The sequence below is a fragment of the Microtus oregoni genome, unplaced genomic scaffold (assembly GCF_018167655.1).
Source record: "Microtus oregoni isolate MIOR12 unplaced genomic scaffold, Mior012 000004F_ref0000308, whole genome shotgun sequence".
Taxonomy (NCBI): Eukaryota; Metazoa; Chordata; class Mammalia; order Rodentia; family Cricetidae; genus Microtus; species Microtus oregoni.
In genome coordinates, this window is record NW_024543063.1 from 46,250,253 (window position 1) to 46,270,389 (window position 20,137).

At 53.5% G+C, this 20,137-nt stretch overlaps 3 protein-coding genes across 7 annotated transcripts; 2 read left to right on the forward strand and 1 right to left on the reverse strand.

Annotated features, from left to right (window-relative positions):
• Positions 1-21: 21 nt before the first annotated feature.
• Positions 22-6,116, reverse strand: Exoc3l1 (exocyst complex component 3 like 1). Of its 5 annotated transcripts, none has more exons than XM_041650022.1 (14): positions 5,520-6,116; positions 5,181-5,341; positions 4,807-4,967; positions 4,518-4,737; positions 2,874-3,483; positions 2,684-2,801; positions 2,443-2,568; positions 2,243-2,343; positions 1,963-2,067; positions 1,018-1,147; positions 780-902; positions 542-697; positions 314-438; positions 22-232 (listed from the first exon to the last, which is right to left on the reverse strand). In XM_041650022.1, the coding sequence occupies exons 2-14, from the start codon at positions 5,224-5,226 to the stop codon at positions 43-45; spliced, it is 2,211 nt and encodes a 736-aa protein (XP_041505956.1). In that variant the 5' UTR covers positions 5,227-5,341; positions 5,520-6,116; the 3' UTR covers positions 22-42. The 5 variants fall into 5 exon arrangements, 4 of the variants coding, with proteins under 4 accessions (XP_041505956.1, XP_041505955.1, XP_041505957.1 ...); XM_041650021.1 differs by having other exon boundaries at positions 4,807-4,982; XM_041650023.1 differs by lacking the exon at positions 5,520-6,116 and adding an exon at positions 5,386-5,484 and having other exon boundaries at positions 4,807-4,982; positions 5,181-5,308.
• A 1,263-nt stretch (positions 6,117-7,379) lies between these two features.
• On the forward strand, positions 7,380-14,997 carry E2f4 (E2F transcription factor 4). The gene is made up of 10 exons (XM_041650353.1): positions 7,380-7,578; positions 7,991-8,100; positions 8,224-8,385; positions 8,685-8,728; positions 9,546-9,607; positions 9,808-10,105; positions 10,687-10,893; positions 13,772-13,819; positions 14,027-14,071; positions 14,166-14,997. Exons 1-10 carry the CDS (start codon positions 7,444-7,446, stop codon positions 14,279-14,281), a joined length of 1,227 nt encoding a protein of 408 aa, XP_041506287.1. The 5' UTR covers positions 7,380-7,443; the 3' UTR covers positions 14,282-14,997.
• Positions 14,998-15,233: 236 nt separating this feature from the next.
• Elmo3 (engulfment and cell motility 3) lies at positions 15,234-19,590 on the forward strand. The gene is made up of 20 exons (XM_041650352.1): positions 15,234-15,482; positions 15,612-15,652; positions 15,747-15,819; positions 15,997-16,047; positions 16,250-16,419; positions 16,510-16,609; positions 16,694-16,845; positions 16,931-17,009; positions 17,086-17,136; positions 17,218-17,340; positions 17,427-17,558; positions 17,655-17,756; positions 17,854-17,962; positions 18,071-18,207; positions 18,288-18,451; positions 18,536-18,648; positions 18,736-18,840; positions 18,934-19,016; positions 19,103-19,189; positions 19,272-19,590. Exons 1-20 carry the CDS (start codon positions 15,405-15,407, stop codon positions 19,482-19,484), a joined length of 2,163 nt encoding a protein of 720 aa, XP_041506286.1. The 5' UTR covers positions 15,234-15,404; the 3' UTR covers positions 19,485-19,590.
• The last annotated feature ends 547 nt before the right edge of the window (positions 19,591-20,137 follow it).

Genomic DNA, 20,137 nt, shown 5'->3' on the forward strand with positions numbered 1-20,137 from the left:
CAGACGCGCGGTGGATGTGGCTTTATTACGCAGACAGATGGGTCAGGAGCAGGGACCCGAGGGGAGGCAGGAGGACAGTGAGGGCGTAGGCGTCGGTACGAGGCTGAAGAGGGCACGGCGGCCAGAGGAAGGTGAGGGCGGTGGGCCGGCCTGCAGAGAGCTGAGTGCTGCCTGGCGATGCTCTCGGGACACGTCCCCACGCAGGTCCAGGAGGGCGGAGACATGGTCCTCGCTGCAGGAACACCACTATGCGTGTCAGCCCCGCTCTTGCCCTCCTCGGCTCTTTCCTCCTCCCCTGTCCCCCTCCCCTCACCTCACGTCGGGAAATTTTTGCCTCAGGCCTGCCACCTCGAGGCCGAGCAGCGTTGGGTCGTGGAGGCTGAACAGTTCCTGCAGCGCGAGCAGCACCGGCGCGCAGTGAGCGCTCTCCTCTAGGCCCTGAACACATTGGGACAGGGTTTCTAGAGGGCCCTCGGCTTCTACCCGTCTACTGAGATTCTCTGTAGACTGTAGACTGCCTGCCCTCCCAACGAGCTCTCACCAAACCCAGGAAAAGCTCCTTAAGCTGGACAGCGTCGTGCCCAAGGCGCTCAGCCGCCTGGGTCCGCTCGTCAGCACCGCGGCACACTAGGCGGCCCTGCATCAGCGCGCGCAGGTATTGCAACACCACGGTTCGTTCCGCCTCCGCCAGCAGCAGCTGCAGGGCAGGTAACCAGTTTGAGTTGAGTACAGATTGCCATCAGCAGCGCCCCTTCCCCAACCTTCCTCTCCCTGTCCACCTGAACAGCAGGCTTCCGCACACGCCAGAAATCCTGGCAGAAGTGCGACGTCTGCTCACACACACCGTCTAGCAGCTCAGAACTCAGCAGCCACCGGCGCGAGGGTAGAGATGCGAACAGGGGCTAGGGAAAGCATGGCAGAGACAGGCTAGAGGAATGATCCGGATCCCGCAGTGACCCCATAAATATACCGTGTTTCTCCCTCCCACTCCCATCCTGGCTGGATTGGAAGCCTCACCTGGAGCTCAGCCTGCAGTGCTTCCAATACCAGGCGGCAGATCCTCTTCTGTACGTCGTCCAGCGCGGCTTCTATTGGAGCCAAGACCCCTGAAGCTTCCCCGTCTGGCAGCAGGACGGATAACGAAGAGCTGGCCCAACCAAAAGTACTACTTCAGGACCAAGGCCAAGGCTCGCATGGCCCTCAAGGATTCATCCGTTCTGGCGCCACCTTGTGGTGCACAGTGTGTGTGGTGGGGTGGGGGCGGGAAGGGTGGCTCTCAGTTTGTGAAGGTGTTCTGAAAGGTTAGGAAGGCGTGCCCAGAGGGCTTGCCGCTAAAGTAAGCTCGAGTTAAGTCACTCTTTCTGTTTCTTTGTTTCCTCCTCGGTAAGGGAGGGGAGTTAATTTTCGACAAGAGTGAGTAAAAAGCATCCGTTTGGCCGGGTGGTGGTGGCGCACTCGGGAGGCAAAGGCCAAAAAAAAAAAAAAAAAAAAAAAAAGCATCAGCTTCTATGTCTGTCCTTGTGCCTACTACAGAGGGCATAATACTCAAGAAGATAGCCAGGCCTGGTGGAGGCTGAAGAAGGAAGATTGCTACCAGTTTGAGGCCAGCCTGAACCACAGGGTAAAACTCTTGTCTCAAAGAAGTAGGAGGAACACGGGGAAAATTTCCTAGTTCATAGCTGTAACTTCAGAACTTCAGACATTATCTGATATAGTAAAGCCTTGATAAATATTTGTTAAAAGGATATAAATATTCACATCTTTATTTATTATCTCAGACTATTCAACTAAGCACCCAAGTAACAGTAGAATAACTAATAAGAAAAATGACAGATGCATTGTGGTACAACTAGTATCAGAGCCCGGATTAGAACCCCACCTTTGTGGGCCCAAAGTGGGTCAAACGTGGGTGGCATCCGTGCTTTTGAGGCACTGGGAAGAATGTTAGTGCAAGTGTAGTACCTCAGTGCTGACTGGTGGTTGAAAGCAGCCAGCAGGTAGGGCACATAGTGAGGGGCTTCTCCCCTGAGATGGTCCTGAGAGAAGCGGATCAGAGCATCGCTGAAGCTGTAGTGGGCAGAGGGGACCCTTGGGTTTGCTGCTGCTCGGGCAACCCCACAGCTGCAGCCCCACTTTCAAGTCCTTGTTTAAAGGAACCCTTTCCCCACTGGCGTGGGGTTCCCCTATTCATTCAGAGCCCGTTGGCTGCCGGGGATTGTGAATGGGTCCCTGCTTGGCAAACCTCCTCAAGAACACGCCCAGTTCTGACAGCGCTGTGTCATGCACCCGCCGATGCAGTGAGTCACTGATCAGGCTGGTCACTTGAATGTTCTCAGCCAGGATCTGCAGGCAGGGAGGGGCAGCCTTTAGAAATCCCCTAGACCTGCCTACCTCCCTTCCATTGTGGGAGCTGCCCACTTGCCTTGGGTACTTCCCACCCACCTGCATTACAATGGCAGGCATTGGTGAATGGTAGAAACCAGACGGGTCTGTGTTGGGCTCCTGCTGCCTGCTCCACTCAGCTACCTCTCCATCTAGGGCCTTCTGCAGCCACTGAGCCACACTTACCTGGGAAGAGAGGATAGCGAGCATCAAGACCTATCAGGGTATCGACAAGGCATTCAACGAGACAGTGGTCACAGCGGTGGGCAGAGCACCTCTGTCCTCTGCCCTAACCAGTCACCTGGACTTGGGCCACAAATGCTGTCTCCAGCTGCTCGATGTTCTCCGGGGTCAGGAGGGGCTGTAGCTGGGACACATCGGCCTCAGGCCCCAGTTCCAAGTTCCCCATCATCTCCTTCCTAGAGATGGATAGCAGGATGTCATACTGAGCCTCTAGTCTTCCCTCTTACCACGCCTCCAAGAACACTCACCCCATGTACACATGCAATGCCCAGTGCAGCAGGGCAAAGGTGTCGGCAGCTCCCAGCTCAGGCCCTGAGAGGAGCTGCTGAACACTGCGGCGCAGGCCACTGTGCAGGGTGTGGGCCCAGAGCTGAACCACATAGTAGTTTGGTGGGCAGCAGGGCGCCACTAGGGCCTCAGCCGTAGCCAGCTCAGCAGGCAGAGCTACCTGCAGCGCCTCAAGCCACCCTGCGAGGGCCCCTGGCTCAGGCAGCGCAGGTGATGCGAAGTGGGCCCGGTCCAGGCCCTCCTGTAGCGCCCGAAGACATCGCTGACGCCAGTCTCGGGGTGTCTGCCCCAGGATTGTACGCTCAGTCTCCGCCTCTGCCACACGAAGAGCAGCTACCAGCAGGGCTGGATCTTCCCGGGCTAGTCGTCCTGCAGCCCCGGCAGCTGCCTCCACAGCTTGGCACAGCGCCTCAGCCAGGAGGCCCAGTCCCTGGAATACTGGCAACTCCAGCCCTCCTAGGGGTGTCCATGCCTCCTCTTGCAGCTGCTCTAGCTCCCGTAGGCTCACGTATGCCTCCAAGAATCTCTGAGTATCGATCAGGGTCTGTGTGTGGGCCACTGCGGCAGGCACTAGGGAAGAAAGGAGGTCGCTTGAGGTCTCAGTCTTCCCACCTATGCTGCTGGTACAGCAAGGGACACAGAGGTCCTGAGACGTGTGCGAGGTTTTAAATATTTAGTGGTGAGCACAGCAGAGCGCTGGTTAATCCGAACATTCAGGCTATGGCCTACAGTTGGGCCATATGTCAATCCCTGAGCCAATAGAATATGAAATCAAGAACGCTGGGGAGGTGGGTGGGTGGGTGGGAGGCTAGAGAGAGGCCTCGGTGGTTGTGAGCACTTGCTGCTTTTTTGCATAGGACTTGGGTTCGACTACCAGCACCCATGTGGCAACTCACAACTGCCTGTGACTTCAGTTCCAGGGGATCTAAGTCCTCTTCTGATCCCTGCATGTACCAGGCACTCATGTGGTACACATACACACATACATACATACATACATACACACATACACACATACATACATACACACACATACACACATACATACATACACACACATACATACATACATACATTCAGGCACCCAAACATACACTTAAAATAAAAATCTTTCAAAAGAATGTTAGAGGACAGACAAAATAAATAGGAGACCATATTGACTGCTATTCGCCCACCTTGTTAGCTACATATATATCTGTATTTATGGGTATATATATTGATGCATATATAGAGATGCAGGTATTGTTGAACTTTGTATGTGTGTAATTTTGGGGGAATACCTGGGACCGAAGTTAGGGTCCTGCACGTACTAAGCACATGCTCTGCCTCTGAGCTAGAGTCCAAGCCCTTTCAATGTGCTAATCACCATGGCCACAGCCGCATAATGGGATGTCTGTGCTGACTTCCATGTCTGTGCTTGAGAAGCCAGGATGAGCTGCTTGTGTACCCTATTTCAGATACTCTTGAAGTTAGGATTACTCTCTGGGATGCCCTGGGTGCATCTCTCCATGTAATCACTTCTCTAGTGCCCCAGCTGCTGCTCAGCGTGGGTATTTGTGGACTCTTAGAAGTTGAGCCCAGAGAACCCCCACGCCCACACTCACCTGCTTGTAGTCTCGGCAGCAACTGAGTCAGGACCTGAAGCTGCTTGTGCTGGATGACATGTTCCCTCAGGGGTGCCAGGGTTTGGGAGGTCTGAGACAAACCCTGGAGTAAGTGGTGGGCCTGGCTCAGGGCTTCCCGCGTTCCATGCACAGCCTCAAGGGCTCGGGTCAGCTGCCACATGCCAGTCTGTACACCTTCCAGGTATGACTGCACCACCGACTGTGGAGAGTTAGCTGGTAAGGCCTGGCCAGCCCTGTCCCACTCCAACGCCCCTGCTCCTGTACCCACCTTAATTCGTGCTTCCAGGAAATAGTTACGCTGCACTTCACGGTTTCGGTACTGGCCCAGGTGGGCCAGCTGCTCTGGCCGGTAGAAGATACCCGAGGCCCACTTGAGTGCTGCGCCCCGAGCCAGCTGTTCTGCCCTCTCCTGCTCTGGCCACTCAGGCCCTGGACAGGAAGAGCCTGGGCAGATGTGTCCATCAGGGTGGGCCTGTGGCTAACAAACCTGCTGCCCTTCTGTTTCCTCAGCAATCGCCCAGAGAGAGCCCACCCTTTGCTACCCTATAGAGTTCTAGCCAGATCTGGCAGGAAAACACAGCACCACTGTTTCCATTTTTCTTGCCATCATCCCCCTCCCAGACTAGCTAGCAAGGCTCATACCAGGAAGAAGGATGGACTGTATTTTGTCCTTGGCTGCTGAGTCCATGGTGTGCCTGAGGAGCTGGAGATGTGATAGGTGTGCAGGTGCCAGCCTGGCGTAGTTCAGAGTGGATGTCCCTTTGTCCCCTCTGAGAAAGAGGAACAAGGCTCTTCCCTAGTCCCTTGAGAACATAAGAGAGAGGTAGGAATGACAGAAGGGGGTTACCTGGGAGGCCTTGGCCCTCTGCGGTTCTGGGTTGTGCCTCCGCAGATGCAGAGAGCATGCAAATAAGCCCAGCACACAAGCTGCAAGTCCCTTTTCTGCTCTGTAATGCCCAGGAAATTTGGTACAGAACTTACCAGGTCAGACCAGTGCCCAGTTCTCCCTCCTCCACGAATGGCCTTGGCCTTGAGAGTGGCCTTCTCTCTCCTGCAGAGCTGGGCACACCCTCACTGCTCACGGGACCGAGTGACTCCAGCTCCTCTGGCACCAGCAGCCAAATTCCTCTCCCCAAGGAAGTCTCTCTCTCACTTGCCAGCCCAAAAGTCCCTTTTTCTCCCCAAGGCCCCTCCTTTTCCAAGGCAGAAAGGAAGGAAGTTGAGTCTCTGTTGCTTTATTCCCAACAGGAAAAGCATCTGCATTGAGGTGGGGAGAGCTGGGCTCCACTTCCTGTGGGGTGGGGGCAGGCATGAACTCCCTGTCATCAAGTCTTGACCAAGCCCATCTAGGACTTCTGAGCGCTCAGGAAACACATATGCACATCCCAAGCTGATTTGAAGAATGACCCTCCCGTGTGTTGATGTGGCTGCACACAACATGACTATCTGAGACTGCTGATGCTCCCCCCCTTCTTCCCCCACGGAGAAGGGCACGAACCTGTGTAGAGGAAAGAGCGTCTGTTGTTTGCAGAGAGTGCAGTGGGAGACAGCAGTCAGGGATCAGAAAGGTTACATTGTTCCCGAAATGGATAGGGAACCACGGACATTAGATGATGATAATGTAGTCACCACTTGGTGTGCCACCCAAATCCAGCCATCAGGATAGACCCTCGTTTCCTAGCGGCCAGAAGTCTAGGCTACCGAGGGCTTTGCCACTCAAGTTCTGAGTCAGTTTTGATGTACAAAGGCCCAAGTAAGTACCCGTGCTGAATATGAACACCTCAGAAAGACTACCCTAATTTCAGAGCTAGCACCATAGGCTCTATTATAACTAACTCTTGTGAATTCTGCTTGTTTTACACTCTTACAAGTATGAATTCTCCATAGACTTGCTGAAAGCAATTCGCTTCCTAGAGAAACTGATCAAAATAAACTAACAAGTGATAACAAGGTTAAAAATAAATATCACTCAGCTGGCAAGATGGCTCAGTCAAGAGTACTAGCTGCTCTCGCAGAGGACAGAGGTTCAATTCCCAGCACCTACATGGCAACTCACAACTGCCTGTTAACTCCAGCTCCTCGAGATTTGACACCCTCTTCTAAACCTCCCTGAGCACCTCTACACATGTGCACAAACCCCCACACAGACACACACATATACAAATAATAAAAAGAAAATAAAAACCTTAAAAACAAATGAGACTTGCAAACACACGGTTCTTCCTATCTGTCAGGAACTGCCTTAAAGATTTTCCTTATATTCCGACAGAGGCAAATACTTTTGCATGGGCTGAGAAGTGGTTGTGAACAAGACTCGTGACCTCTGAACTGTATGGAGGCCGGAGGAAAATGATGCTGGAACTAAAGAAGAGGAGCAGAGATGGAAGAAGTGGGCAGGCTAGATATAGTTAGTGCTTGCTGGTTTGGCAAGAACTAAAGAAGGCAGGGATGATCTCAAAACAGTAAGGAAGCCTTTGGAGTAGTTTTAAGTTAATAGGCCTAGCTTATCAGGCGGTATGGCCTCCCTTCCCTAGATGGGGGTTCGGGCAGTTAGTTTAAAGGCACATTAGCAAGTAAGATTCAGTCGTTCTCTCTTCTCTACTGCTCACTGACAATCCCGGCCCGGCCCCTGCCACTTCCTTCTATACAATTTGTTATGTCTACTAGCGGTCCTAGGAGAGTCTTTCGTCTTCTTGGCTAATGGTACATTTGCTGATGATCCCCGAGGTTTTACGTCTAGCTCTGCAGACAGGAATTGCACCAGTTACCCTGGGAGGGCGCGAGACGGAAGCGGAAGCAGCGGTGATAGCTCCGGTGGCCCGGCGACTAAGAACGGAAGCGGAAGTGGCGCCGCCGCCGGCCTGGCCTGGCCTGGCTAAGGGGAGGCGGAGGGCGGGCGGGCGCGATGGCGGAGGCCGGGCCACAGGCGCCGCCGCCCCCGGGTACTCCAAGCAGGCATGAGAAGAGTCTGGGGCTTCTCACCACCAAGTTCGTGTCGCTTCTGCAGGAAGCCAAGGACGGCGTGCTTGACCTCAAGCTGGTGCGGCCCGGGCTGAGGGGCGACCGGGGAGATGGTGGACCAGGCCTGGACCAGTAGCGGGAACCGCAGTCCTGCCCCCTAGGTCCCCCAACAGCCGGCCGCCAGCCGTGTGCTTTCTCACGGGCGAGAGGCGGGAGGCTGTTTTCATTCGCTCAAGCCATAGAGCGTGAGCTCTGAGTCTGAGTCGGGGCTGCAGGTGCTGGTCCTCGTGGCCCTTCATGGCTAGCACAGGGAAACGAGCATCAGAATATCAGAACACAACTAAGCCAAGACTCTTCCCCAACACACTGCTGGAGTGACTGGAGGGAACTCCAGGGGTGGCGCACAAGACTTACCCCTATCCCAGACTATAGGTATCGGGGTGCACCCTTAAGAGTGGCGCTAGCGTTCTCCATTCTCTTCTGCTTGCCAGGCAGCCGACACTCTCGCTGTGCGCCAGAAACGGCGGATTTACGACATCACCAACGTGTTGGAAGGTATTGGTCTGATCGAGAAAAAGTCCAAGAACAGCATCCAGTGGAAGTGAGTAGGGATGTTAGGGAGGGCAGAAGTGTCTGGCATGGGAGGGTGGTTGTAGGAGTGAGCAGAGGTATGGGACCCGGAGTTCTCAGCAGGTCCTCTCAGTCTCTCATTCCTCCGGTTCAGGGGTGTGGGACCCGGTTGCAATACCCGGGAGATTGCCGACAAGCTGATTGAGCTCAAGGCAGAGATCAAGGAGCTGCAGCAGCGGGAGCAAGAGCTTGACCAGCACAAGGTGTGGGTGCAGCAGAGCATCCGGAATGTCACAGAGGACGTCCAGAACAGCTGATATCCTCTGGCAGGCCCTGCTCTGGGGAGTGGGCAAGGGACCCTCAGCCGGCTTTGCCCCGTGGGGCGCTGGGCTCTGTCCCTCTCGGGAGAGTGATCCTGCAGCCCCTGGTTGGATTCAGACTTGAGGCTCCCTTCTCTTCCAACCTTAGCCCATGATCCTTACCCACTTGGGCCCCAGGTTCCAGAACTTCCTCTGAGGGCTTGTGTGTCAGACAGCTGCTAAAACATTGGGTCTTCTGTGGTCTGCTGTCTGGCACAATAAGAAAGGCACCCGCTGTTCTCCTTAACCCCCACACCTTGGCCTACGTGACCCACGAAGACATCTGCAGATGCTTTGCTGGTGAGCAGAGCCTGGGGAAGGGGAGACGAGGGTGGGGCTGAGCATCAGGTTCCGTGCTCAGGGAGAAGTTCCATCTCCTAAGAGAGTTCCTGGTACCTGCTTAAAGAGAAGCCAGGCAGCATCTCCATTTGAGAGCCACTGAAACTCTGGAGAGACCAGCAACACTGAGGGTACAAGCGTCCAGTGTGTCCCTGGGTTTGCTTCTTAGAAATGACAGAGGCACAGAGAAAAAGTGGAATGTATATGTTTGTGCACTAGGGCCAGCGGCATCCATTTCCAATCTGTAGTTAGTTCAGTTACATTGTGTATATAGGAGCTATTCCTTTTTATATTCCGTCTTGTATCTTGGTCTTGGGAAAACTTGGTTAGATGTGTTTTCAGGGATCAACATATTTGAGAAGTGAAGTGCTACCTGTAGCTAGTGACCTCACTCAGAATGTAATTGTACTTGAATCCCAGCACTTGGAGGTAGAGGAGGCAGATCTGAGTTGGAGGTCAGCCTGGTCTACATTGCAAGTTAATAGCCAGAGCTATTAACACAAAGACACCATGCTTTGAAAAAACAAACAAAAAAGACTCTGTCTCAAAAGGAAGGAAAAAAAGAAGCGTGTTTGCACTGGATTTTCTGGTTACCGAGCATGAGTTTTTTGGGAGAGAAGCGTTTTAGCCCTGCCCAGCACTCTGGGATGGTAGAGGCTTAATGCTCGCTCAGTTTCCTAGAGACTGTGGCTTCCTGTCTTGCTCCAGTGAACAGACTCTTCCTTTCCTAGCTCAGATTGAGCTCCTGGGCCCTGACCCATTCCCCTTGTGGTTCTAGGAGACACCCTCCTTGCCATCCGGGCCCCATCAGGCACCAGCCTAGAGGTGCCCATCCCAGAGGTAGGTGCTCATCCCTTGAGGCGGTGTCAACTGAGGGCGGATGCTGGCTGTGGAGCTTGATAAGTTCTGGGTGGGGCAGGTAGGGGGAGGCCTGGAGTTGGGGGCTTATCTAGGTGGATTGGCAGACAGTCTGGCTCTCACCCAGCAAGCCATGGCTGCTTGCAATTTTACTTGTTCCCCATCTTGTGCACCACCTCCAGGGTCTCAATGGTCAGAAGAAGTACCAGATTCACTTGAAGAGTGTGAGCGGCCCCATCGAGGTGTTGCTAGTGAACAAGGAGGCATGGAGTTCGCCACCTGTGGCGGTGCCTGTACCCCCCCCTGAGGATCTGCTCCAGAGTCCACCTGCTGTTTCTACTCCTCCACCTCTGCCCAAACCTGCCTTAGCTCAGCCCCAGGAAACCTCTCGTCCATGCAGTCCCCAGCTAACTACCCCCGTTCCTGTTCTTGGCAGCACTGAAGTCTCAGAGGTGGCAGGCCAGACAGCTGAGATTGCAGGTGAGACTCGTGGTAAGATGTAATGAGTTATTCTGGAGCCCACAAGAAGGTGTCTGTGTTGTGGAGTACCGTCCTAAGAATCGGAATAGGCTGCTGGGTCCCTGCTTAACTTTCCTTGTGAATATGCCCTTTTAAATTACTTTTTTCATTTATTTATTTTTGAGGGGGAGGCATGCACAACATACACGTGGAGGTCAGGTCAGATGGCAACTTGAGAGACTGGTTCTCTCCTTTAATACGGCAGAGCTCAGGTTATCAGGTTTATCCACAAGTCTCATTACTCACTGGGCCATTTCAGTTGCCCTGAATATGCCCTTTCTAACAAGGAAGCTTTGACTGTGTAAGGAGTTTTAGTAGGCAAGTTTATCCCAATTAGACAGTATCCAGTGGGTCCCTCCTCCAGGACCTTTGCTCTATCTTCAGTGATCTTTTCTAGATTGCGTCTTGTAGCTAGTGGTGGCTAATTCTCTTTAGGTTTGTGTATCAGCATTGTAGTCGTCCTGGCCATAACATCTAGCCTAGCCAAGCTCTAGGGTCCATTTCCTGACTCCATGTGATTGGGTTTGGGGATGTGGTTGCAGTGAGTGGTGGCCCTGGAACTGAAAACAAGGACAGCGGTGAGCTCAGCTCACTCCCGCTGGGCCTGACAACATTGGACACTCGGCCTCTGCAGTCTTCTGCCCTCCTGGACAGCAGCAGTAGCAGCAGCAGCAGCAGCAGCAGCAGCAGTTCATCTGGACCCAACCCTTCTACCTCCTTTGAGCCCATCAAGGCAGACCCCACAGGTGGTGAGTACTTCCTGAGGGGTGAGGGCCAGCAGGGAAAGTCAGCTCAGTGCTGTATCAAACACACAGCTGGGAAATGCCCTTCCTTCTGACCCCTCTTCTCTGCCACCCAGACAAGGGTGTCCAGTCTCAGGTCAGGGCTGGTGCCTTTGCCCCCTCCCTAGAACTTCAGTCACTGAGCCTCACTAATTGAGATTTGCTACTCTGTACTCCCCTTGCCATTCGTGTTTCCTTGTCTAGATGCCTTTAACAAGCACTCCATGTTCTCCTTGAGTCTGCCTCCTAATCACACAGTGCTGCTCCTAAAGGATCTAAGTCTGGTACTTTCTTGGTCCCTGCTGATGCTCTTTCCTCCTCTGTCTTTACTCTCAGCTCTTGGCTTTTCTGTATCACTGGCTTAAACATTGGTACTTCCCATATCACACCTGGAGAGGGCCTCAGCTCTAGGAAGCTGATAATGGGTTTCAGCCTCTACATAGTCCAGGTATTTTACTCAGTCTCCGCATCTCTATGTCTGACGTCCATCTTCTGCATCCCTGGTGGACACCTCCTTCTTGCATGTCTTCAGCTGAACTTATCCACCCTGCTCCCAGCTTGACTTTCAAGTTCCATGTGGACTCTTATCCCAGACTTGAGACACCTCTGTCACCTCAGTTCCTGGTCCCTCTGCTGCCCGCCTTACCTTGTCTAGGTAAGGTCTGTGAAGCAGATCTTCTCATCCCTCTCACATCCTCAGCACCCAGATAACTGTGAGCCATCTTCACTCGAGATTTATAGTCTTTCTTTCCTTTAAAACTTTTTTTAAATTTTTTTTTGTAATTTCATGCACATATTCAATGTGTTTTTTTAATTGTTGTCTTTTTGAGACAGAGTCTCTATGTAGCTGCGGCTCTCCTGGAACTTGTTATGTTGACCAGGTGGCCTCTGCATCCTGAGTGCTGGGAAGGAAGGTGTGTGCCACCACACCCAGTTCTATGTAGTGTACTTTGATCATTTTCAACCCGGATCTCCCCCTTCATTCTCCTAGTTCTTCCTCTTCCATTTTCATCTCTTTTATAACCCATTAATTCTAGTTAGTGCTACATGCAAGCACAGATCCAAAGAAAATGACTCCCCCTTTCCCAGCTAGTTGGTTGGCTTGATCTCATGTAGGTAACCATAGCTGCTAGTGAATTCACGAATACCGCGGCATTGTTAAATTCATGACCGGCATTCACAGCACTTCTGCATCCCATGACGTGTACATTCCTCCCATACCTCCTTTAGCAGTGTTCCTGAGCACTCTACCGGTTCTCAGTACTTTGATGAGCTACGAGCATGGACTCCTGCTGCCCATTTTCTCTGATCAACATAGAAGCATAAAAGTTTAGGAGATGATTTGATGATATGCCTATTTAGCCAAGCAATAGGAGTAAGTTCCCTGCCTACGAGCTATGATCTCTCCAGCCATGGGCCTTTGACAAGGTTTACAGTACCAGGCATGAACTACTTCCTATGGAACTGACTTCAGATCTAAGCAAAAGGGGCTTGGTTATCCCCATAAGAGTTATGCCCTGGTAGGCTGGTATTATACCACGTAGGGGCTATTGCCTGGTAAACCAATTAAAAGCATCCTTTTCTTTACTCTTACTAATGGAATGGCCTTTCTTCAATGCAGTCCTGACTGGTATTTCTCAGTTTGTAAGTATGCCTGGGATATTGCTCAGTGGTAGAGTGCTTGCTAAGCATGTATGAAGACGTGTGTCATCACCAACACCACAGAGTACAGGGATGGAGAGGTTGTGCACATCTGCTCTTCCATGGGGTTGGTTCTTTTCATCCACCTTAATGTGGGCTCCAGAGATTGGAGTTAGACAGTCGTGCTTTAAGACAAGCACTGGGATTCACTCAACTATCTCACTGGCCTCCCAAAATCTGTTTAAAATTATTTGTATGCTGGGCAGTGATGGTGGTGCACACTTTGAATCCCAGCATTTGGGAGGAAGAGGCAGGCGGATCTCTGTGAGATTCAGGCCAGCCTGGTCTACAGAGTGAGTTCCAGGACAGCCAAGGCTACACAGAGAAACCCTGTCTCAAAAAAAAAAAAAAAAAAAAAAAACCAAAGAGAGAGGATGTTTATGCCCTGCCCTCTGAGACCAGAAGAGGGCATTGGATCCCCTGGAACTAGAATTACAGGAGGTTGTGAACTGCCTGGTGTGGGCGCTAGAAACCAAACTCAGGTCCTCTGGAAGAGCAGGAAGCCCTCTTAACCACTAAGCCACCTCTCCAGCCCTAACAACCATCATGGTCTGCTCAGGTTTCTTTGCCTTTCAATTCCCATGTGTGTCCTCCCGGTCAGAGGTCTGAAGTAGGTTCATCACACCAGCACTGCCCTCTGTCAACATGTTTTCTTGTCACAGCCCAGAGCAGGTACCCAGGAAGGGCTGGAGTGGATGGGGACTCTTCTCTAAGAGAAGGTGTGCACCCACAGCTCAGAAAGCAATTGGAGTTTTGCAGTGTATCTTGAGTTTTGTTTTGTTGTTTTTTGAGACAGGGTTTCTCTATAACAATCCTGGCTGTCCTGGGACCAGGCTGGCCTCGAACTTACAGAGATCGACCTGTCTCTGCCTCCCAAGTGCTGGAATTAAAGGCATGCACCATCACCACCCAGCATGTCTCTGAGTTAGAATGGCTGTACTTGTCACCTGCACTGGGCCTTTGGTAGCCTTGGCTCAGCACTGAGGAATTTAGGTCAGCAGACAAGACACCCATTCCTCGGTAGGACCAACATTTCCTCAGCTGTGTGGAGCTCTGGGGCTTAATGATTCATGACCTGAAGAAAGCTGGACTATAGTAGGACCCAACTGAACCTCCTTTGAGCTTAGTTTTTTTTCTTTTTCAGTTCTGGATCTCCCCAAAGAGCTGTCAGAAATTTTCGACCCCACACGAGGTAGGCTGTGTTCCTCCTTTGGAATGGATGTAGTGGAGTAAGGAACATACTTTTGAGTTCTCTTCTAAGGATGGTGTTGTTCTGGGTATCCTAGAAAAAGGGTGAGGCTCCTTCCTAGTGGATGTGTGGGGTGGGGATTTTCGTCTATGGGGTTTGGTGGGTGGAGAGGTGAGAACCAGAATCTGAGTGAATTGTGTTCATTCCCAGAGTGCATGAGCTCCGAGCTGCTGGAGGAATTGATGTCTTCAGAAGGTGGGTAGCCCAGGAAGATGGGGAGAGCTCTGAGCAGGGGGTGGGTGACTGCTGGGGGTTTTGGCCTAAGACCTCAGCCTGATGCTCTCTGCAGTGTTTGCCCCCCTCCTCCGACTTTCTCCACCTCCCGGAGACCACGATTACATCTACAACCTGGACGAGAGTGAAGGTGTCTGTGATCTTTTTGATGTTCCTGTTCTCAACCTCTGACATGTCCTGTGCAGCTGCAACCCAGACTGTCTGGGCTGGGAGCCACTTAGGGACTGCCCCAACCCCCACCCCCAGCTTGAGAGAGCCCCTGACTCTTGGCTTCCTCAGCCTTCCCCAGTTGCTCAGTTCCGGCCATGCCACCATGTCTCGCACTGGCACTTGTACTGTGCTAGCAGAGCAAGGGAGAGAGCTTAGCCCTCTCTACACGGAGCCCAAAATGTTTGCCTTTTCTTTTCTGAAGCCGTCCTCAGCTGGGCACAGCTGCCACCCAGTGGCACATCTGCCCTGTTCCTATCAGCCACTCTTCTCCTAAGGAGGGGAAGCGGGTGAAGCTGGGTAGTTGCCAGCTGCCACCCTAACTTCCTTTACCCACCTGCTCACCCTGCAGCTTCTGAGCCTCTCATGTGTTCCTTTCTGCTGTGCCCTGAGTCCTGGATCTCCGCCTTGGTGGAGGGGGTTAACAAGGAATTGATGTGTCTAGCTAGGAATCTGGGTGGGCTGGTCCCTGAAGAGTGGCCCAGTCTCCTTCTACCCCATACTCCCTCCCTCCCTTCTGTTTATTCACTTACCCTCATCTAGAGCCATTTGCAGAGATTTAGAAAGATTTACAGTAACGAATGGATTCCTATATAAAGATTATTTTTATACTTTTTTCAGCAAAAGGAAATTGTAATATTTGTACAGCATCCAAGTGAATAAAGACATGCCTAAGGCTATCTCTGATCTGGTTCTTTGGGGCCCCTCCCCGGGACTGCTGGGTTGTAGCTAGGACTGGGTGGGTCACCTTACTGGAATGGGAGGTGTGGCCACTGTGTGGGAGCCTGCCCTCCCAGTCTCCACCGGCTGCACCTTGGCGAGGGGCGGGGCCAGGCCTTCTCAGTGGGGCGGAACGGGTCAGGGCAGGCTGGGTCCTACCCTCCTACCCCTGAGATTAACCCGGAACTAACAGGCTCCTTTGGGAAGGCCTCGGAGCCAGATCAAAAGTGGGAACCTGAACCGTGGATGCAGGCCACCGAAGCCAGACTTTAGACGGAGGGAGGTCCTCCTAGCCCGCAGACGAGGTGCACCCTCGGCGGGAGGTGGCACGTTTGTGCAAAGTGCCAGCGGCCACAGCGGCAGGACTATGGCGCCCAAGAGGAACGTGGTGAAGATCGCCGTTCAGAAGTCTGACGCCATCCCACAGCTTATCCAGCTAGACCAGGTCAATGGGACTGTCCGAAAGCCGCCTCCCACTTCTGGGTTGTTCCTTTTCCCTCAGCCAGCCCAGCCCACCCCTCTTAAAAGTCCCTCATCCCAACTCCTTACCCTAGAGTGACAACTCCACTTGCAGGCAAAGCCCCTGGCCACTGTGCTGAAGGAGGTGTGCGACGCGTAAGTGCCGCAGGCCCGGGCAAAGGTGGGGGAGAGCAGGGACAGGTGGGAGAGGCGACCCTGGACTTTCCTTGCTGAGCTTCCTGCCCCACAGGTGGAACGTGCCTCACTCTGAGAGCTATGCCCTGAAGTTCGCTGATGGGCACAAGAGATACATCACAGAGAATGTGAGCCCCCTCCCAGCCCCACACTATACAGGGTCCCTTTAACCCACCTGGGTTTGATTCAATATATTTATTCTCCCTGCTCTGAATGTGAGCTTTTACTGACCCCCCAACAGATGATCCAGTTGACCATTTCCCAGACCCCTCTTTAACTTCGCTCCTTTCTGCTGTTTCCTCCAGAACCGCACCGAGATCAAGAATGGAAGCATCCTGTGCCTCAGCACTGCCCCAGTAATGCCCCTTTCAACCCTCTCCTCCTCCCGCTCCGCTGGGTCCCTCTGCTGCCTAGGGGTCCCTTTACTGCCTAGTGGTCTCTGAGGCGAGTCTGGAGGCCCCAGCTCCTTAGTGCACCACCTAGTGGACACCCAGGCCCTCACACTTCCAGTAACATTCTTGTCTAACCACTTCAATCTCTCTCTACCGCTCCTGCTAGGACTTGGAGGCCCAGCAGCTGCTGGGTGGGCTGCAGAGTACAAATCGTGAAGTGTGCTATCAAGCCCTGAAAAACCTGGTCCCGCTGGCCTCAGACATGACCTTTGCCCAGGAGGTCATCAGCCGTGATGGGCTTCAGAAACTAAGCACCATCATCGAAAATGGGGATGAGTGAGCACAGGGCCGTCTGTGGTGGACTGGGGAACTTAGCAGGACTTGGGAATCTTGATCTGATCCTACTCATCCCCATGTTCTCTGCAGCCTAGGGGAGATGCTGGCCCTTGGTCTAAGGGCTTTCCTGGAGCTCATGGAACATGGTGTGGTGTCCTGGGAGACACTCAGCATCCCCTTTGTCAGGAAGGTGTGTGTCCTCTTCCAGGGGCAGTGGAGCAGTGCCCGTATCCAGCCCTCATGTGTTGGCACTGACACCCTCTGTCCCTTACAGGTGGTATCTTACGTGAACATGAACCTGATGGACGCCTCTGTGCAGCCCTTGGCCCTCAGGCTGCTGGAGAGTGTGACTTTGAGCAGCCCTGCCCTGGGCCAGCTGGTGAAGAGTGAGGTGCCACTGGATAGGCTGCTGGTGCACCTGCAGGTGTAAGCCTCTAGGGTACAGAATGAACGGGGGAAGCAGAACTAGACTCCGGATGTACAGTTGAGCCTGCTCCTCTTCTCGCCGTAGGATGAACCAACAGCTGCAAACCAAGGCTATGGCACTGCTGACAGCCCTGCTGCAGGGGGCCAGCTCTGCTGAACGCCAGGTGAGTGCTCTGTCTGGGGTGCTGCTGTGCTCCAGCTAAGAGCAGAGTCCTCTAAACCCCTTCTCACCCACTGCAGCACATGCTTGACTACCTATGGCAGAGGAATCTTCGCCAGTTCATCTACAAGGTGGGACAGGGCAGGCCCGGGAGACCCTCTCACTGGTCCTCCTTTCTCAGGGAGTCTTACTCAAGCCTGGCTGTCTTCCAGAACATTATCCACAGTGCAGCTCCCATGGGCGATGAGATGGCTCACCACCTGTATGTGCTGCAGGCTCTTACACTAGGGTTGCTGGAGCCACGCATGCGGACACCACTTGACCCCTACAGCCAGGTGCACAGAGGTACAAAGGCTGGAGGGTTCCCTAGAATTTTGTTTTGAACCTGTGATCTTGACATGCTCCTCCCCATTGGCTTCAGGAACAGCGGGAGCAACTGCAGGCCCTGCGCCATGCAGCCTTTGAGCCAGAGGGGGAGTCCTCCGGCACAGGGCTGAGTGCTGACCGCCGCCGTTCTCTCTGTGTCCGAGAGTTCCGAAAGCTAGGCTTCTCTGTGAGTGACCCCTTCCTTAGTCCCCAAACTTCCACCCAGGCTGCAGTTATTCTAGGACCATGGCCCTTCCTAAGCTGCCTGCATTCCCATCTCTAGAACAGCAACCCAGCCCAGGACCTGGAGCGTGTGCCCCCGGGCCTGCTGGCCCTGGACAACATGCTCTACTTCTCCAGACATGCACCTAGTGCATACAGTCGGGTTAGTAACAGAATGGGGCACCGGTGGTGGCAGCAGCCCAGATGCATCAGGGCCTCCATGGAGATCCTGCTGCCGTTCTCTATTCCCACTGCCTTAGTTCGTGTTGGAGAACAGCAGCCGAGAGGACAAGCATGAGTGCCCCTTTGCCCAGAGCAGCATCCAGCTGACGGTGTTGCTGTGTGAGCTGCTCCACGTCGGGGAGCCTTGTGAGTTGAGCTAGATCCAGTGTATTTGGGGTCAGGGGACGGAAGGGCAGAGAGGGCCAGGGGCTGTAGACACTTTCTCCCTGAGCCCCTCCTGCCCCCCCTCTCCAGGCTCCGAGACCGCCCAGGACTTCTCACCCATGTTCTTCAGCCAAGACCATAGTTTCCATGAGCTCTTCTGTGTGGCTATCCAGCTGCTGAATAAGACCTGGAAGGAAATGCGGGCAACACAGGAGGATTTTGACAAGGTGGGTGGGGAGGAGGCAGCAAGGTGCTTCTGGAAAAGGGTCTTGAGCACAGGTCCTATACTGAGCTTGTGAGGTCCTAGGTAATGCAAGTGGTTCGGGAGCAGCTAGCCCGGACGCTGGCACTGAAGCCCACCTCCCTGGAACTCTTCCGAACCAAAGTGAATGCTCTCACCTACGGGGAGGTGCTGAGGCTGCGGCAGACAGAACGTCTGCACCAGGAGGGCACTCTGGCCCCTCCTATACTGTGAGTCTCAGTCTCCACTTTCCCCATTGCCCTGTGGACCATGCTCCAGCTCACCCTGGTGAATGACTCCCACTCTCCATTCAGGGAGTTGCGGGAGAAGCTGAAGCCAGAGCTCATAAGCCTGATCCGCCAGCAGCGTTTGCTCCGACTCTGTGAGGGAATGCTTTTCCGCAAGATCAGCAGCCGGAGACGCCAGGGTCTCTGAATGGGCTAAAGGTGTGTGTGTGGGGGGGGTATTTGTGTTCAGAGCCCCCCTCATCATTCCTCTCTTCCCTTTTCGGCAGACAAGCTGTGGTTCTGCTGTTTATCCCCCAACCATGAAGTATTGCAGTATGGGGATGTGGAGGAGGGTGCCAACCCACCCGCCCTGGAGAGTCTACCTGAGCAGCGTAAGGAGGGCGGGGCTTGGGCTCCTACACCTGTTCTCCCTCTCCCTAGGTCAGCCTTGGGCTATAGTGGTCAGCCAAATCTTCTTTCTACAGTCCCTGTGGCAGACATCAGGGCACTCCTGGTGGGCAAGGACTGCCCCCATGTCCGGGAGAAGGGCTCTGGGAAGCAGAACAAGGTGACTGCGGTAGGGTCAGAGGCTACGCCCCCTCCTATCCCACTCTGCCTGTTCCCTACTCAGTGTCCTTGTTCCCACTCTCCTAGGACCTCTATGAGTTGGCCTTCTCCATCAGCTATGACCATGGGGAGGAAGAAGCATTCCTGAACTTCATTGCCCCCTCCAAGAGGGATGTAAGTTTCTGGGCTGCACTGTTGGGTAGATGGGCAGAGGGAACAGAGAAGCAGGCACTGAGTTGGCCCTGTTCATCCCTAGTTCTACCTGTGGACAGATGGGCTAAATGCCCTGCTGGGCAGCACCATGGGCAGTGAGCAGACTCGGCTAGACCTGGAGCAGCTGCTTACTATGGAGACCAAGTTGCGCTTGTTGGAACTGGAGAATGTGCCCATTCCCGAGCAGCCTCCCCCAGTACCCCCGCCCCCTACCAACTTTAACTTCTGCTATGACTTCAGCATCACTGAGCCTTGACTGAAGTTGGCCATGGGCCACAATGGTGCTGCTGTGGCAACCACAAAGAGGGGTGGAAGTCACAGACAACCTGACCAGCAAAGCCTCTAGCAAAAATAAAATTAGCTTGACTTGTAAGTATGTGTCCAATCAGCTCTGAACCTGTGGGCCAAGGCTGTTGATAAACACAGGTATGAATGATGTAAGGGGCACCAGGTAAGACCACGTGCTCAGGACAGCTAGCTGCCTTTGGAAGGCCGGTGTTGGGTGGAAACAGGTAAGAACTATTGCCCTTCTTGAAATAAGTCCTTAGCGTCCCCAGTTCTGGACATGAAGAGAGGGATGACCTGCCATCTGAGGTAGCAGCCAAAGGAGAGACCGGAATGTGGGCCAACTGAGAAGAGAAGTACCAGGGCAGGACACACTGCCCCAGATGGATACCTTCCTAGGCAAAAGCAACAGCGTCTGTCTGGAAGCCATGCTTTCAGAAGGCTCCCGACAGTCGGCCCTCATTCCCAAGACTGCTTGGCCCTGCCCTTGTTCTATGTAGGATGTGGAAACCTTTGGTGAGAGGCACGAGGGAGAGACGCACAGCTGAAGAAGGCTGTTAAGTCCAAAGGGGTAATCTGCACAGAGAATCGTGATCTAACCATGATTATATGTGAGGTGGTCAC

Bases quoted from the DNA above. Each gene is read 5' to 3' on its own strand.
- Exoc3l1 (XM_041650021.1), bottom strand. From the start codon at position 5,226: ATGGACTCAGCAGCCAAGGACAAAATACAGTCCATCCTTCTTCCTG. The intron at 4,983-5,180 runs GTATGAGCCTTG...ACATCTGCCCAG, and splicing joins ACAGTCCATCCTTCTTCCTG to GCTCTTCCTGTCCAGGGCCT. The intron at 3,484-4,517 runs GTGAGTGTGGGC...TTTCTTCCCTAG, and splicing joins GCTGCCGAGACTACAAGCAG to TGCCTGCCGCAGTGGCCCAC.
- E2f4 (XM_041650353.1), top strand. From the start codon at position 7,444: ATGGCGGAGGCCGGGCCACAGGCGCCGCCGCCCCCGGGTACTCCAAGC. The intron at 9,608-9,807 runs GTAGGTGCTCAT...CACCACCTCCAG, and splicing joins TAGAGGTGCCCATCCCAGAG to GGTCTCAATGGTCAGAAGAA. The intron at 10,894-13,771 runs GTGAGTACTTCC...TTTCTTTTTCAG, and splicing joins CAAGGCAGACCCCACAGGTG to TTCTGGATCTCCCCAAAGAG.
- Elmo3 (XM_041650352.1), top strand. From the start codon at position 15,405: ATGGCGCCCAAGAGGAACGTGGTGAAGATCGCCGTTCAGAAGTCTGAC. The intron at 16,420-16,509 runs GTGAGCACAGGG...TGTTCTCTGCAG, and splicing joins ATCATCGAAAATGGGGATGA to CCTAGGGGAGATGCTGGCCC. The intron at 17,137-17,217 runs GTGGGACAGGGC...GCTGTCTTCCAG, and splicing joins TTCGCCAGTTCATCTACAAG to AACATTATCCACAGTGCAGC.